The 18,359-nt window shown below is 40.0% G+C and overlaps 2 protein-coding genes and 1 long non-coding RNA gene across 4 annotated transcripts in view; 1 reads left to right on the top strand and 2 right to left on the bottom strand.

Moving 5' to 3' along the window:
* The window catches only part of LOC125929572 (uncharacterized), a 27,340-nt gene extending 18,098 nt beyond the window's left edge, over nucleotides 1-9,242 (bottom strand). Inside the window, exon 1 of the long non-coding RNA XR_007459910.1 lies at nucleotides 8,864-9,242. This is a non-coding gene — a long non-coding RNA (uncharacterized LOC125929572). The remainder of the gene's footprint in view (nucleotides 1-8,863) is intronic.
* Nucleotides 1-18,359, bottom strand: part of PPP4R2 (protein phosphatase 4 regulatory subunit 2) — a 411,406-nt gene that overhangs the window by 187,247 nt on the left and 205,800 nt on the right. The window lies entirely within an intron of this gene.
* Nucleotides 9,250-18,359, top strand: part of SHQ1 (SHQ1, H/ACA ribonucleoprotein assembly factor) — a 110,898-nt gene continuing 101,788 nt past the window's right edge. For both annotated transcript variants that reach the window (XM_049640883.1, XM_049640884.1), the window contains exons 1-4: nucleotides 9,250-9,504; nucleotides 14,172-14,236; nucleotides 16,452-16,574; nucleotides 17,788-17,948. In XM_049640883.1, the coding sequence (XP_049496840.1) occupies nucleotides 9,362-9,504; nucleotides 14,172-14,236; nucleotides 16,452-16,574; nucleotides 17,788-17,948 (492 nt within the window). In that variant the 5' untranslated portion in view covers nucleotides 9,250-9,361. The remainder of the gene's footprint in view (nucleotides 9,505-14,171; nucleotides 14,237-16,451; nucleotides 16,575-17,787; nucleotides 17,949-18,359) is intronic.

Genomic DNA, 18,359 nt, shown 5'->3' with positions numbered 1-18,359 from the left:
AAGAAAGAAAGAAAGAAAGAAAGAAAGAAAGAAAGAAAGAAAGAAAGAAAGAAAAAAAAATAAGAAAAGAAAAAAGAAATTGAGTTGTACTAGATTGTTTTCATAGTCCTGTTCAGCTGGAACATTATTTTCCTTGGCATTCACCACCCTCACCACTTTGCCCCAGACTCTTTTCCAACCTGACTTATTGCTTCCATTCTTGCAGTCTTCACATCAGATAAGGTGACCTGGTTCTACACTGTTTATCTGTATTTTGTCTCCCTGGAGCCTTTGCTGGGGCCCCAGACATTCTTATCAGAAATGGGATTTTTCTAATTGTTCCATCCCCAAGCATTTCCCTATCTCTGGATCTCCCTGACTTAATCTGTACACCCTTTGTGGTCTTTCACTGCTGTTCCATTTGTCAATTGCTATATTGCAAACCTCTCCAAAACCTAATGACTTAAGATAACAACCATTTTACTATGCTGACCATTGTGTGAATTAGGAATTATGCACAGCAGGGATGGCTTATCTTTCCTCTCACATGGCTGGGGCATTAGCTGGAGTTACTCAAAGGATTGGAGGTGGCTGGGATGGGGCCATAAGCCGTGTGCCTTGTTTCTGGCAGATGGCTAGGCTCCTCTCTTCTCTGTGTGGAGTCTGCTGGGGCTTGAATGTCCAAGATGGCATTTTTACTCCTGTGAACGGTGCCTGGTCTAGGACAGCTGAGGTAGCTGGAGCTGGTTATACACCCTCTCCACATGGCTAGGTTGGGCTTCCCCACAGCATGGAGGTCTCAGGGTAGTTGGATTTCTTACACTGTGGCTAGCTTCCATCAGAGCATCTGTTCCAAGAGTGTAAGGTGGATGTGGCAAGGCCTTTTACCACCTGGCCTTCAGAAGTCATGTAGTGTCACCTCTGCTGCATTCTCCTGGCCACACGGGCTCAACCTCAATTCACTGTGGGAAGGGACCAAACAAAGTGTGATCATTGGGAGTAGTGGCTCATTGTGAGAGGAGGCGTCTTTGGAAATTGGCCACCGCAGTTCCTAATCCTTCTGTGTTTTATTTTCTCAACTGAAGTCCAAATTACTTGAAGTTAAGAGTCACGTCTTTCATCTTTTATTATCTCCATTCACTTCTCCTCTCTTCCCAGAGCATCAAGAACAGAAACATGTGTTTTATAGACAGTGGGGATAGACATAGGATAAGTTTATGGATCCCAATCCTGGCTGTGTCACTTATAAGCCATGGGACTCGGGCGATTGCTCAACCTCTCCAAGTTCAAGTTTCCTCATCTACAAAATAATGTTGGAGGTGATGTAATAGCTTTTTCCTCATAGAGTTTATACAGAGATCAAGTAATGATATTGTTTGAAAGTCACTTGGGAAAATAATAAGCAACCAATAAATACCAGCTATTATTGTTGACTAAATGTATACCAGAAATTTATGATAATTGGGAGCAGTTTTGCCTAGGGGAAAAGTGGAGAACTCAAGCATTATTCTCCAGAATGAAAAAAAAAGTTATATAAACTATGATAATGGAAGTAACTGGCTCTATAGTATCTATTCAAATTCTATCCCATTTGCTGGAAACTTATGAAGACATAGTTGAAGTTTTCTTGTTTCTTTTTGTTTCTTAAAGTCTTGTCTAAAGAGAGGATAAGTCTAATTGGCTATAAATTATGATTTAAAGAGTCACAATAAAGTGGTTGTTAAGTACTGACCTGATCAAGAAAAACAAATATAAATAAACAAAACCCATAAAGGAAAAAAATAGATGTGAAATGAAGAAAATGTCAGTGCAGGAAAAGAATCAATCAAGGGGTGTAGATCAATTGAAGGGTGAAGGAACCCTTAACAGAGAATATACACAACCCGAGGGCAGAATGGAGCAAAGCGAAAGGAGAAGATTGGAAGAAGGATCCAAGGCTATGTCTTGATTATGTACAATTGACAATAACATAATTACTACCCACATGTTAAACACTAGGGCATCTTGTTGGAAGGGTTTATCTTTATTCAGGAAAAAAGTGACTAATGTGAACTCTTCTGGGAAAACAATATAAAACAATCCAGTTATGCCATTTTAACTTTATAGAGGAGTGCCTGCAATGAGTTTACAATACATATAATCAACAGAAATTGTTTCAAATTGCAGGGGAAACTATTTTTCTCCTGCTTAGAGCTCATAGTTTTATTGACTATTTTCTTCGCAAGATTGGTTTTCTTCTGAGTGGCTGCACTATTCAAAAGGCATTCAGGAAAATAGAGAGCCCTAGCAATAGTTTTTTTGCAATACAGTCAAAATCATGGCTATAAGACCCCCTTAGTGAGGAAATGTCGGGAAATGACCTTGCAGAAAAATCAAGAAAAAGGTCATAGAGTTAATTTTGGGAATTTCAGTATTGAGAGGAAAGTGGGTCTGTAGCACATACAACATCTTAGATTGGGGCTCTAGGAAACACAGTTTTCAGAAGGACAGTTGAATGCAGATGGTTTGGGGGTGATGCTCTTGGGAACTACACCTGTAAGAAGGGGAGGGTGGGACTGGACAGAGGCCTAAGATGCAATACAACCAAGGCCTCTGCCAATTCTACAGGAAGTTCTGGAGTGGGGATGGCTTTCAAAGTTGTCCCACATGAGATAGGACACCAGGCCTTTGTATATGGCATCCGCTTTCTGGAGAGGGTTAACTCTGTACAGGGCACTTCTCTGCAGTCAAGGGCAATCCCGTGTGAGGGACACAGATGTGAGCTATCTGCTGGTAGCATCCAGGAGTGACCCAAATCTCTGATTGGTTTCTATTCATGCACAGAACCTCATTTTAATTGAGATATTACATACAATAAATGTTCCATACAACATACAATATGTAATAAATACTACATTCAATAAAATGCACAAATCTCAAATATACAGCTCCATGAATTTTTATCTATGTGTATATTCGTGTAATCCCCACTAAAATCAAGACATTGACTAAATTTTCACCACCCAGCTGGTTTTCTCATCTCTCCTCCCAGTCAATAACCACCTTCACAAAGGTACTCGCTATTCTCACATCTATGACTGTACATTAGTTTTTCCCCTTTTGAACTTCATATAAATAGAAACATAGTATATGAACTCTTTTGGTGTTGTATAGAAGTTCATTCTTTCTTACTGCTTTGTTGCAGTACAGAGTGAATATATTACAATCTGTCTCTTGCACTCTTGATAGGCCCTTGAATCCAGTTTGGGCTATTATGAATGATGCATCTATGAACATTCTCATTCATACCTCTTGATGGGATGATTACCACTCATTTCTGTTATATATCAAAGAGAGAAATTGCAGGATGTTAGAGCATACACATGTCTAACTTTATTAGTATATACTGCCAAACAATTTTTAAAGGTGTTTGTATCAATGTACAATCTACCAAAATCTTTGATGCCAGAAGAGGTACATTTAAATAATTTCTGCATAAAGAATGAAAAACATGTTCACTCTGAATCGAAGACAACATTAGTTAGGTTAATGATAACTAGATTATGAGACCTTAAAAAAAAGTAACATAAAATCTCATCAGGTAGTCTCTGTAGATATTGCAGATACTTTTCTCCATTCATTTTGCAGAAGTGTAAAGAATGTGAAGGAAGGAGTTTTTTAAGATGAGCTCATGGGTCAGGTGCCCTAGATCTATTCCCCAGAAGCAGATCCTGAGGCAAGGATTTGGCTGCCTGTGATTTATCCAAGAGGTGTTTGCAGGAGAAACCAGTAAGGGAGAAGTGAAGAAAGACAAAGATAGGGAAAGAACTGAATGAGCATGTGGACTCAGGAAAAATCTACTCTTGGCCACAAGGAACTCTGAAGCATAAGCCACACTGGAGTCATCTGCTCCTTTAAGGCAGTCTCAGGACCCCAGATCAGTTTTCATGGTTGTGGGCCTGATGGCAGAGTGGTAGTGGTGTTGGTGGTAATTATTTCCTGGAGCCTCCAATCAATCTATGGCAGTCATTTTCAACTGTGGGCAATTTTGTCCCCTAAGAAACATTTGGCAAAGTCTGGAGATATTTGTGGTTGTCACAACCGCAGGGCTGGGACTGGTATTGGGAAGCTAGAGGCCAGGATGCTGTTAAACATCTTACAATGCACAGGACAGCCCCCCACAACAAAGACTTGTCTTCCAGAAATACTTGGGGTGGAGAAACACTGGACTAAGGCAATTCTTTGAAGAAGCGGTCAAGGGCAAGCCACTAACAACACTCCTTACTAGTGACGGATGGGTTCCCTGTTTTCCTAAAGGGCACCTGGGCAGGGCATCAAAACCGCACCTTATGTAGATGTCTTTTAGAAATATGATGTTACACAATGAAGGAAGCTTGAGACGCTGTTTGGTTAGCATTCTTATGTGATCTGCGTTTCATCTAATGGGATGAGACTAGCATCTTGAAATATGTGGTGCTAAACCCTTGGCTACACACTGCACAAAAATGTTGCAAAAAGCTTACTGGTGTCAGCTGCAGCCATGTTAGATCTTCTTCAGAACTTTCCTGAGTTTGTACGAAATTTAAATTGCACTAAATCCTACCTGAAATACCCATTACTGTGCTATTGTTATTGCCAGTACTGTGCTCTTTTAACAACCTAACTTGAATTTGCTGAAGGATTGGTGCAAGGATCAGAAAAAGTGCTTAACTACAAAGGGTTTAAAAAACAGTGGAGACTCATGGGCTGCTCTATTTCCTGTTGGGACCATCCCTTAAGCCTCTTTTACGATCCAGTATTTATCTGTAAGTTATCTAAGAATTCATCCAAGCCCTCTGGGAATTGCAAAGCTTAGGATATCTAGTCTTACTGTATTTACTACTGTTATATAGAAGGATAATTTTATTTCATACTTCAAAATGTTTTTATTGAGTTTGTATTCTAACTTTCGTATTTTTTTGACATTTATTTATTTTTGAGGGAGAGAGAGATAAAGAGAGAGCAGGTGGGGGAGGTCCAGAAAGAGAAGGAGACACAGAATCAGAAGCAGGTTCCAGGCTCCAAGCTGTCAGCACAGAGCCTGATGCGGGGCTCAAACCCACAAACTGTGAGATCATGACCTGAGCCGAAGTCGGATGCTTAACTAAGCCACCCAAGCGCCTCCTAACTTCTGGATTTTTATCCTAGGGTTATGATCTATGTTTATGATTCTACTGTTGGTTTCATTTTTTTCATCTCTCAAAAACAATCACCACTTTGTTCATTTCTTAAGTCTTATGATACTAACACAGGTAAATAAGGAGTGTATGGTTATGATACAATATTCTTGGCAAAAAAGTGGCCAAATGGAAATATTTCAATGCTATGTTAGGTGGAAAAAATTCAAAATATAGAGTATGATACCATTTTTGTTTAAATGTCTTTCTATACTTCCATGGAGTCTGAAAGGAGGTATGCCAAAATAATAACAATTTAAGGTGTCGTTTGCAAATTCTGAATAAGATCCCACCGCTTCCCAAAATGGCTCAGAGAATCAACTAGAGTTATAAATAGCTTTTAGAGGAAGCTACTTCTAACATAAGTTAAAATTCTGTTCTTTGTAATAACATTGTCTTAATCGACTGTACAAATGCCACCTTCTGGAAACAAGGAGTATTTCACCCTAAAAGACTGCTAGAACAATAGCATTTTGTCATAAGGCTGAAATTGGAAATGTTTATAGAAAAAATATTTTTAAATTTAATACTTAATTTTGAACCTTGAAGATCACAATCAAGTTTTGTTACAAGAGGGGCTGAATCAAAATAATCAAAGATGTAGATTATATACATATGCTCAATAAAGTGGCCAAGCAAAAGATTATTTTTAAAACACTGGAAGGGCATCCAAAAGTAAGCCTTAAGGAGAAGGAAAAATGTAAACAAATACTGTAGCCATTGAATAGCTCAAAAAATGATGAAAAGCTTCATTCCTGTTTGATTTTCCTCTAGAGTTAACACAAAAAAATGAAATATTGTCTTTCTTTTGAAATAATGTCTATATCTAGACATGAACTCAACTGGATCTATGAGTCAATGTAGATATGTCTAAAAAATTACCAAAGTAAAAAATTAAAATAATGTTGTAGATTTACATCTGTAGTGTGATAACATACCTATGCACAGACAAACAAAGTAACACGGTACCTAGAAATGTATACAGAAATGTAGAATGTTTACAAGTGTATCTAGGATGATTAACTTTGGGGAAGTGGGAGAGAGAACCAGTTAGATGGCAAAGACTTACATGTAAGTTTATATAGGAAACTTATGTGTATGTAATATTCTATTTTTTAAAAAGAGAATGTATTTAACTTGTATAATTTACTGCTAATTGGAAATACAAAATAAAATGAACTCTTGCTTAGAAGTAAAACAACAGAATCCTGTTATATAGGTACAGCTGTCAATATTTTGTGCTATAGCAGATGCAATGTATGTTTCTTACATATATTGTATGTGAACCATACAGTCTAACTGTATTGCAATCCTGTGTGTGTGTGTGTGTGTGTGTGTGTGTGTGTGGTCAAACACAGAATAAAATATCTAGGAAGTGCACAGCTCTAATTTGTAAGGTGCTTTCACTTACAGTGTCCTCATGGATAACATAGATTCAGTCTCAGTTAATTCTTTGGCATTAATAATTTAAAAATATTAATTGTTGAGACCTATAGAAATGAGGTCCCCTTGTAGAAGTAAAGATTCTAGAGCAGCCAAAGGCCTATCTCAAGGGACGTTTTGAGAGTTTTGCTGATTCCATGTTTGCACCAATTCATTTTCAATATTGAGTGCCTATGATAATACCTGTGGTCTAAATGTGGAACAATTGGGTACATGGTAATATTGGAGGGATTGGTAACATAGAGTCAATTCTATAGTATATGAGAGCTGGGCCCAGGAATCAGACTCATTTGGGTTTCAATTCCCATTGCACCACTCACAGCTGTGAGATACTGTGCCTGCCACGGGAATATAGAATGCCTACTTTAAAGAGCTGTCAAGGGGTGCCTGGGTGGTTCAGTTGGTTAAGCGTCCGACTTCGGCTCAGGTCATGATCTCATGGTTCGTGGGTTCGAGCCCTGCGTCGGGCTCTGTGCTGACAGCTCAGAGACTGGACCCTGCTTTGGATTCTGTGTCTCCCTCTCTCTCTGCTCTGCCCCCCCCCCGCCCCCATTCATGCTTTGTCTCTCTCTCTCTGTCAGAAATAAACATTAAAAAATTTAAAAAAAAATAAAGAGCTGTCAGGAGGGAAAAGGGAGATCATTATAAAGGATTTGGCACAGCGCTGGCACATACTAAGTATTCAGTTAATTCAATGAATCCTTCTGCTATCCAGGAAATAGATCAATGTTTAAAGAGTACTGTTTCGGGGGCCTGGATGGCTCAGTTGGTTAAGTGGCCGGGTTTTGATTTTGGCTCAAGTCATGATTTTATGGTTCTTGAGATTAAGCCCCCAGCCCAGACCTGTGCTGACAGCACGGAGCCTGCTTGGGCTTCTCTCTCCCTCTCTCTCTGTCCCTACCCCGCTTGCACTCTCTGTCTCTCAAAATAAATAAAATAAACTTAAAAAAGATAAAAGGTACTCTTTCAAGTGTTTCACACACAACCTCTTATTCTGTTTATTAAAACTCTCAGAGTTAGGGCGACTAGGTGGCTCAGTCGGTTGAGCATCCGACTTCGGCTCAGGTCACGATCTCATGGTTGGTGAGTTTGAGCCCTGCATCCAACTCACTGCTGTTAGGTCAGAGCCTGCTTTGGATCCTCTGTCCCCTTCTCTCTGCCCCTCCGCTCCCCTTTCTCTCTCTCAGAAGTAAACTATTTTTTAAAAAAATTCCCAGGGTTATGGGGTGCCTGGGTGGCTCAGTCGGTTAAGCGTCTGACTTTAGCTCAGGTCATGATCTCACGGTCTGTGAGTTCCAGCCCCCTGTCGGCCTGTTTGGCTCTGTTTGGTCAGTTTGGAACCTGGACCCTTCTTCGGATTCTGTCTCCCTCACTCTCTGCCCCACCCCCGCTCACACTCTGTCTCTCAAAATATGGATAAACATTAAAAAAAAAAAAACCAAAAAACAAAACTCCCAGAGTTAAACAGAGTGGTTTTTATTTTGTAATTTTTATTTTATTTGCTCCTACTATTGTTTTCCGGGGTCCTAATTAATTTTTAAGATTCATAAAAATTGGAGGTTGAAAAGTCTTTTGAAGTTATCTGGTCCACTACCACAGAGATGACTCTTACCCCTTTTCCATTGACATTTAAAACCAGGAGGTAAATACTATTTCCTGGACTAATCTAGTTTCTGGTGGAATAACAGCAAATACAACAAGCAGCACCAAGGCCAAGGGACTAAGTAGGGAAAGATGGACATCAGTGGGATGGGTACTGGGAGAGTATGAGGAGCATAGACTAAAGTGTGCAGAGAAAATTGAGAAAAGGAAAGAAGGGATATGGAGGTACAGCAATTTGTCAATTCAGGCACTAACAGGGTTTAAGAGTCAACGTTCTGGGTTCTGGTAATTGTAAGATGCATGATTATAAGACACAGTGCTTAACCTCTCTTGACTCGTGTTCTTTGAAACTCATAGTAGAGATTAAACGAGGTTAGGGAGATGGACGATCTGTATACGAGAAAACTACTCAAGGAAATCGGAAGAGAAAAGAAAGTAACAGATAAAGAGAGGGAGAGGGAAAGGGAGGGGAAGAGAAATGGGCAGTGAAACACGGAGGGGGGCTGGAGAAAGGGGGAATTGCGGACAAGGCAGGTGAGAACTAAGGAAACCACAGTAACGACGCTGCTGTGGCTTCTGCGGTGACTGCTTCCACACAAGGAGCGTTGACAACTTGCCAGGTACCTTGTTAGAGCTTTACTTACATAATTTCATGTTATCTTCACATCTCTGCGGGGTTAGTGTTAGTGCCATTTTATCGAAAAGTTATCCGAAGCATGGGGACGTTTTGTAACTTCCCTAAGGTCTTAAGCTGAGAGGTAGCCGAGAAGGGATTCGAACGCAGGTCTGTATACCTCCAAGGCCAGTGAGGTTAAAATTAATCTCTTAGGATTTCTAAACAGGGTTGGTGGGTCTAAGGAGGATTCTAGTCCCGGTTTTTCCAAGTTTTGACCTTAGTTCCATTTCTGCGGTCAAATCCCCACGCTCCCCCCCGCCCTTTCTCCACTAACAGCGTCCAGTCTCCATGGAGATCGGCGTGGGGCGGGACTTCCTGCCTCACGCGCAAACACTTCCGTCTCGAGCCGGAAGCGCCTTGGCTACGGGACCCAGTCTCCCGCGTGGGTACTTACTGGGGTGTTTGAGTGGCGGGACTGCGGCGGCCGTGAGTGTAAGTGGCTGGGACACCTGAGTCCGGCGCGGCCATGCTGACCCCCGCGTTCGACCTCAGCCAGGACCCCGACTTCCTTACCGTCGCCATCCGCGTGCCCTACGCCCGGGTCTCCGAGTTTGACGTCTACTTCGAGGGGGTCGACTTTAAGTTCTACGCCAAGCCGTACTTTCTCAGGCGAGTTCTCTGTGTCTGGCCCTGGAAAGAATGTATTTAGGGGATTGATTCATTGATTGATCTTTCATCTCTCAGTTACTCTTGAGATAACTGTTTACCGAGGAAAGAAGAAAGAGCGAGGGATTTAATGATTGCCTTTTCCCGAGATTTCCGCGGCTTCTTTCCGTGCTGAGGAAATGACCTCGTCAGAAGTGCATTCTACGTGTTGTACAAGCTCATTCCGTTCTTAAACTTTGTTAAATCCCCACCGTAAAAAAGATTTCGAGCCATTATAAGACCTGGCGTTTGGGATCTTGTAACGTCTGCAGTTTCTGTCCTATCGCCCTAGTTCTCGTACCTTTTTACTGTTGTTATCGCCCTGCGTTGGTCCTCCTACCCTATCCCCTGCTCCAGGACGGTGCGCGCTGACTTCCCAACTGACCAGTCCTTTTGACTTTTATCAGTCGACCTTCTGCTTAAGAGTTGTGTCGACGCTTGGCGGGCCGCTCCCTACTTCCTGATATTCTCTCCTTTCTTTGCCCCCTTGACACCAAATTAACCTCGTTTTCCTACCTCCTCCTAACTTGTCTGATTTTGCCCTTTAGTTGCGGTTGTCGTCCGTTCGCAGTGAGGGCCCTTAATCACAACCTGTTTGCATTTTTTCCTTACAGAACCATAACAAAAGTAGCAACAGCTCCGTGGGCTCACTTTAACGCATAAAGTAAGGCGTATTATGTGTATTTGTGTGTATTATCCCATTTGACCTGGGCAGCGAGCGCTCCTTGGAAATAGGCCTTGATTGATATTAGCTTCTTTTTACAGAAGACACTGCGGATTTTTCTTCCTAAAACATTGTCAACCCCTTTCCCTTTCCTGCTACATAAAATCCATTCTCCTAATCTTTCTAATTCAAGTGTAGCTGTAGCCTACCTTTTCTGCCCAAGTACTTTCCTAATAAACCTTGCTCTTGAGTCAAACTGGTTCCTTCACTGGGTGGGAAACCGTTTTGCTCAGATTCCCATTAAGCCTTGACTTAACTTGCGTATACTGCACTTTCCTGTTTCTTTATTCATTTGTTCCTTTGATTTATTTATACCAGACTGGGTTTTAGGTATTGGAGGTGTAGTAGTGTCTTATATAGTTTACATTCTAATGGGGAGAGAACAGCAATAAACGAACAAGTAAAGGTATGACTCTAAATTGTGATAAGTGCTCTGAAGGGAAGTGCACAGAAAGAAAATAAAGGGGATCCTGTTGAAATGTAAAGTGGCCCCAGGAAAGACTTTGAAGAAGTGATATTTAAGGCAGGACATGAAGAATGGGAAGTAGATGGTGATGGTGGTACCAAACATTTAGTGAATTTTCACTTCAGGTTAATACTTTATGTGGATTATCTCATTTGATTTTAGGACAGTCCTACAACATAGTTTCTGTTGTTAACTCATGTCACAGATGAGGTATCAGAGGCTCAGAGAAAAGATGTTAAATGTGATAGGAATGTAAAATTAAACAAATATAATAACAGGAGTTTCAAGGTAAAAACCATTTTGCCTAAGTTTGGGAGTCTTGATGAAGCCCAAATAAGAGGTTATTTGTGAAGTACTTTAAAGAGTATTCTTTACACCAATTCATCCATTCCTTGAGTAGCAGGGACTGGGGAGTTGGGCACACCTGGGTCTCAGCACGCTTAACAGTTCTGGCACTTAGGGCAAATTATGCCGTCTCAGTTTCCTAATCTTTACAATGGGACTAATATTAGTGATCGTCCAGAGCTGATGTGAGGATTGAGATAATGGATGCATAGTTTTTATTGCCGTGCCCATATGTTCAGTAAACAGGAGATATTTATTATAAGGGCCTATTGTTCTAGTTATCTTTTGGTGCATAACCAATCAAATAGTGTTTTAAAACAACAGTTATCTAACTCTCTTGCCCTGGTTGTACCTCAGGAATTTGGTAAGAGCCTGGCTGAGCTGTTCTGACTTGAGATCTTTAATTCAGTTGTAGTTATATATTGGCTGGACCTGGAACAGTGAGGGCCAAAGCAGCTGGGGACTGGTGGAGTGGCTGGGGCACAGCCTCTCTCTTTGTGTACTCTCAGGACTCCCTGTGTGGTGTGTTTGCATGGTCTAGTTTGATTCCTTTGTTGGGGGGTGGGGTGGGGTGTGTGGAGCTGAAAGTTTCAAAAGCCAAGTATTCCAGGGGACAAGGCAGGTTCATATCATTGATGACCTAACCTCAGAAATCACACTGTCATTTCTGTTCCATTTTATTGGCCCCAAGGCCACTCAGTTTAAACAACAAAAAAACCTAGTTAATTAATTTTTATTTTAATTCCAGTATATTTAATATACGTTGTTATATTAGTTTCAGGTATACAATATAGTGATTGAGCAATTTTGCATGTTACTTAGTGCTCACCACCCCCCCCCCCCCCATAACCATCAGTTTGTTCTCTTTGGTTAAGAGTCTGTTTTTTGGTTTGTCTCTTTTTTGTTTTCCCTTTGTTTTGTTTGTTAAATTACACATATGAGTGGAATATGGGATTTGTCTTTCTCTGACTTAGCATTATACTCTAGATGCATCCATGTTGTTGGACATGGCAAGATTTCATTCTTTTCTATGGCTGCGTAATACTCCATTGTAATATGGCTGAGCAAATATAATATGTGTGTGTGTGTTTTATATATATGTATATACATATGTATATGTGTATACACGTACACACACACTGCAACTTATTCATTTATCCATGGACATTTGCAAGCTCACTCAGTTTTAGGGGGAGGGGACATAGACCCCACAGTTGGAAGGACTGATGTGAGATGGGCCATCTTTGAAAATACAGTTGGCGGGGCGCCTGGGTGGCTCAGTCGGTTGAGCGTCCGACTTCGGCTCAGGTCATGATCTCGCAGTCCGTGGGTTCAAGCCCCGCGTCGGGCTCTGTGCTGACTGCTCAGATCCTGGAGCCTGTTTCGGATTCTGTGTCTCCCTCTCTCTCTGACCCTCCCCCGTTCATGCTCTGTCTCTCTCCGTCTCAAAAATAAATAAACATTAAAAAAAAAAATTAAAAAAAAAAAAAAGAAAATACAGTTGGCTACAGTACAGCAGAGGTGAATAAAACCTCCTCACTCCTCTGCTTGGGAAACCAAGAGTCTATCGGGTGGCAGATCTGTGAACAAATAGGATTTCACTCTTATGCAGTAAGAATTTAACTCTATACTTACAAAGAATTTAGGAGAAGAACATTGGTATTAATAGCTTACATTTTTGGAATGCTTACCTACTTCACAGTAATAACCTCTTCTTGCAGTAACTCTGGGGGAGATCTGTTATTTCTCACTTTTTACAGATGTAGTGTATGAGCTTCGAAGTCGATTAACTTATACAAAAAAAGTTGGAGAGGTGGCGAATGGCAGAGCTGGAACTCAGTTCAGATTCTGAAAGTGAAGTTAGTGTTTGTAACCATTAAAACAAGCTAGTTTATCCATAAATGGACTTCTTATGTTGGACTTAGAAAGGATTTTGCTTTGGAAACTGCATTGTAGCTCCAGGAAGCGTTAAGATCAAAGTTAACTAGGTTGTGAAGCCCTGGGCCTTTGGGACCTGCCAAGTTTTGTTGTTGTTGTTGTTGTTGTTGTTGTTGTTGTTGTTGTTGTTATAATGTTAGAATAGGAAGCATATGAATAGGAGATATGGGAGGAAAGGAGCCTCACATTTTAAGTTTGGAATGGAATGGAGCTGGTCTCATATGTGGTACTCATGAGTGTAAATTATTGAGTTGATGTCAGGCAGCCATGAAAACTTTTTCACTAGAAAAGTGACACTCTGATTTCTATTTAATTTTTTAAAGTCTGTTTCAATGTTTATTTATTTTTGAGAGAGAGAGAGAGTGCGCCCAAGTTGGGGAGTGGCAGAGAGAGGGAGACCCAGAATCCGTAGCAGGCTCTGGGCTTTGAGCTGTCAACACAGAATCTGATGCGGAGCTTGAACCCACAAACACTGAGATCATGACCTGAGCCGAAGTTGGGCACTTAAACCCACTGAGCCACTCAGGCGCCCCTGATTTCTATTTTAGAAAAATTCTTTTGGGACCTCTGTGGAAGACGCGACTGAACCAGAGTAAAACTGGAAACAGGGAAATCAGTTCATTTCCTTTACAGTGAAAGGGGGAAAATCCCTGTATAGTGATAATGAGAGTTGAGAAAAACTTTTGTTTTTTGCTTTTTTTTTTAAAGTATTAATTTGCCCCAAATAAACAATTGGTTTTGTTGTTTCTTTATTGTTTTCCATTTTAAAAATGCTTTTGGGAGGGAGGGGAGCCATTTAGTATACCTTTTGGGAGCCCCTGCTGTATCAGGCACCAGGTATATTAGTAACTCCCTTACTCATTAGGAAGACGAAAGTACTGTAGAAATAGTGATGACTAATATTTATTGTGGTTTTTCTTTTTAAGCGTCGCTTTTATTGGTGACTAGGGAGTATTCAGACAGAAAGATGAGGCAGCTGTGATTTCTTTTATCTTAGCTAGGGAAGAAATGTAAGTTATTTAGTTTGCAAGATGTTAAAGAAATGCTGAAGAATTGCCTTTTAAAATGGTTGATAGATTTCAGTGGTAAACGTACTATCACTGATGGTCACTTATACTCTGTAATTTAAGGACTTGATGTAACCTATTAAATCTGCAGATTAACCCTTCCTGGAAGAGTTGTAGAAAACGGAAGTGAACAGGGATCCTATGATGCGGATAAAGGTATTGCCTTTGGAATTTTGTTACTTTTTTTCTTTGGATTCTTCATGTTAGAATAAGTACATCATAATCTTTCAAGATACTATGGGGACCTTTAGATGTATTGCAAATGCACACTTCATTGTTTCTTAACTCCCCGTGCCTATTGTTCATGGATTTCTTGACAATTACAGTTTCCTCAGTCCTGTAAAGTACTTCACAGTATTCTTTAAAGTTACTTGAATACCCTGTTTCTGTTTCCTAGGTGTTTTATTTTCTACTTCTTCTACTTTGAATAAGAGTTTAAAAGTTAGATTATGTGGGGGGTGCCTGGGGGGCTCAGTTGGTTAAGCGACTGACTCTTGATTTCAGCTCAGATCATGATCTCACGGTTGGAGAGTTTGAGCCTCACGCCGGACTCTGTGCTAACAGAGCAGAACATGCTTGGCATTCTCTTTTTCTCCCTCTCTCTCTGCCTCTCCCCCGCCCAATAATAAATAAACTTTTTTTAAAAGTTAGATTATATGAGAAAAGATGTGGATGATTTTTGGAAGCTGCAAATCAAATTTTTCTTTTATACTTTTTAAAGTTAAAACTTAATAACAGGTAAGTGAGAAACTGTTCAAAGGTGGCAATTAAAGGCCGACTGCATTTTCTTCTCAAGATTGATAAGCCCTTCAGTTTAGCTAGTGTCGAAACCATTTATTTTCCTTTTGTAGATGCCTCTGGATTTTTCTTTATCAGTGGATCTGGAATAAGAATATCCTGTATAGTCTTGTGTAATTTATTAAGTGAATATTTCTTGACCTCAGTAAACTAGGGTAAGAGAGGAAGGATGGCATGAAAGTTAAATGACAAAGTTATAATCCATAATACAATGTAATTAATGTGATAATGAAATATGAAACTGCCTTTCTAGGTAGTAAGTGTGCTTTTAATTGCAGGGAAGTTGCATACTGAAACAAATTTATTAAATTTCAAAAGTACCCAGGGATTTAGGAAGCTGTACATGTGGGTTTGGATTGAGTTGTTTTTGATATATACTTGACTTTCATACAGCGTGGGTTTGAACTGTGCAGATCCACTTATATGCGGATTTTTTTTTGATACGGTATTATAAATGTATTTTCCGTACGATTTTTTTTAACAACATTTTCTTTTCTCTTTAGTGTAAGGGCACAGCATTTAATACATACAATATACAGAATATGTGTTAATCAACAGTTTATGTTATTGATACGGCTTCTAATCAACAGTAGACTATTCATAGTTAGCTTTTGGGGGAGTCAAAAGTTAAACAGATTTTTGACTGGGTGGGGGTTCACATCCCTAAGCTCCATTTTGTTCAAGCGTCAACTGTATTAAAATATGTTTAAGTGCAATGAAAAAGGTAAAAAAATATTTTAAATTCACAGTAGTAAATAATGTAAGAAGTCTATGGGGTAGCCTCAATGAAGTGATAAACCTAGTCAGGGAAAGGAAAGAAGTACATAGGTAGAATTTGAGTCTGTCTTAGACTTTGGGGATATGTCTCTTGAGATCTCAGATAACTTTTTAAGCTATAATTGCTTTAAGATTTTGTGAATTTTTGAAATTGCTGCTATTCATTGGATTAGATATCTTGATTTTTCTTTCCTAGTTCAGAAATAAATCTTATAAGTAGCTATGGGCCAATTCTAAGCTACTGCCTTCTCAGGTCATTGAGTTTTAGAGGTTTTGGCTTGGACTTTTAATATTATCAGTAGGTTAAGGGGATACTGTGTAAGACTAAAGCATTTTGCAGCTTTAGAAGATTAATTTCTGATACAGGTGACAGCTGAATCAGTGATTCTGAAAAACCCTATTTGAGCCTTTTTCTTTTTTTTTCCAAGGTTTTTTTTTTTTTTTTTTATATTTATTTTATTTTTGAGTGAGAAACAGAGCGGGAGCAGGGGAGGGGCAGAGAGAGAGGGAGACACAGAACCTGAAGTAGGCTCCAGGTTCTGAACTGTCAGCACAGAGCCAAATGTGGGGCTTGAACTCACGAACCGCGAGATCATGACCTGAGCTGAAGTCAGACACTTAACCTACTGAGCCACCCAGGGGCCCAAGCCTTTTTCTATCCTGATTTTTATTCACTATATAACAAGGGCATAATTTTGGAGCCCTATGAAATAGGAATACATATTTCTTGGATGTATTTGTGTGAAGTCTTTGATTTTTTTAATAGAGCTAAGTATAAAACAAATTTATCTTTAAGGAATTTTTACCATTCGATTGCCGAAAGAAACTCCTGGCCAGCATTTTGAGGGACTGAACATGTTAACCGCTCTTCTGGCACCAAGAAAATCCAGGACTGCCAAACCACTTGTGGAAGAAATAGGTATGTTTATTGTAGTTAAGAAGAAATAAAGATAAACAGAAAATTTGGAGTGCTTTGTGTTTCTGGGGGAAGAGGGATATAGCAAATAGGAAATGGGAGAAAATCCTTCAGGTGACAGGATAAGGACATCACATGAAAATAAAACTAGCTCATTTGGTGACATATAATTTTATTTATTATTTATTTATTTATTAAACATTTATTTATCTTTGAGAGAGAGAGAGAGAGAGAACATGAGTGGGGTTCAGGCAGAGAGAAAGAGGGAGACACAGAATTCGAAGCAAGCTCCAGGCTTCAAGTTGTCAGCCAGAGCCCAACACAAAGTTCAAACTTGTGAACTGCAAGATCAATCATGACCTTAGCGGAAGTTGGACGCTTTACCAACTGAGTCACCCAGGTGCCCTGGTGACATATAAAGACAAAAAACACATTACTGACTCAGTGTGTCGGTCACATTTTTGGACCAGTTAAAACAGCATCTCTGTCTTTTGCAAAGTAATGGCCTCTTGAGCTTTGATCAAAAGTTTATAAATCCAATGAGTTACATAAAATGAATACTGCCTAGGTCAAGAAATGGAATGTTTCCAATACCCTGGAATCCTACCCTGTGCCTCCTCCTGGTCCCTTCTTCCTCCCTCTGCAGTGTTACTGCTACCTTCAGTTTTGCCTGTTTTTGAATTGTGTATATAACTCAGGCAGTGTGTGTTCTTTTTTGTATGGCTTCTTTCACTTAATATTTTTCTGAGGTTTTTCCATCTATAGCTGAGGTTTGTTTGCTTTCATTGCATTTACTATTTATACATCTGACTCTTGAGGGCCTTCGGATTGGTTCCTTTTTTGGGGGGGAAGCTATAAAAATAGTGGGGTTGGGGCACCTAGTGGCTCATTTGGTTAAACATCTGATGATGGCTCAGGTCATGATCTCACGATTCGTGGGTTGGAGCCCCACGTTGGGCTCTGTGCTGACAACGGGGAGCATGGAGCTTGCTTCAGATTCTGTGTCTCCTCCCTCTCTGCTCCTCCCCCGCTTGTTCCCGTGCCCTCTCCCTCTGTCTCTCAAAATTAAACTTTAAAATTTTACAAATAATGAGGCTATGTATATTCTTTTACATACCTTTCAGTGCATGTGGGCAGGCATTTTGTATACTTTTTCCCCTCCAAGTTGTACCTAGGAAACCCCGTACTTGAATAAATTAATATTTAACACATTCAGGTGCTTCTGAAGTTTCTGAGGGAGGAGTAGAAGCTGAGGATGAAGAGTTTGATTGGGAAATTGAACAGGTCCCCTATGAAGAGGTATCAGAAAGTGCTCTGAATCCACAGTACCACTATGGATTTGGAAATTTACGATCCGGAGTGTTTCAGCGGTTACAGGTACGGTTTCTTTCTAAAAGACCTTGTTGTATAGGGTTTTACCATTTTGATATTTTAATTTCAGTTCTGCTCCTACTTGGAGATCTTTAATGAAGATTATAGGAGGTGATGTATTCAGAGCACAAGTCACAGCTGCTTCTCTGTAGTGATTACACACGTTTGTTCCTTTCCATTGCATTGGTGGTTCTGCCCAGTCACACTGTGCTTACAGATGTCAGATGTCCTGTTACTTTCTTTTTTCTCCACTTCATTCAGTATTCTAGACATGAAGTTTCCAAAACACAAAACGGAACTCCTCTTTCCTCATACTTAACTGCAAATCTTTGTGTTACACTTCTGAAAGATGAAAATGATTACATGATGTTTTATACATATAAATGAGAGAGAATGTTCCCAGTGAGAATGAATTTG

This window comes from Panthera uncia, chromosome A2 (genome assembly GCF_023721935.1).
Source record: "Panthera uncia isolate 11264 chromosome A2, Puncia_PCG_1.0, whole genome shotgun sequence".
In the NCBI taxonomy this organism is placed as follows: Eukaryota; Metazoa; Chordata; class Mammalia; order Carnivora; family Felidae; genus Panthera; species Panthera uncia.
The sequence above is the reverse complement of the archived record's forward strand: the minus strand, read 5'-3'. Positions and strand labels throughout refer to the sequence as shown.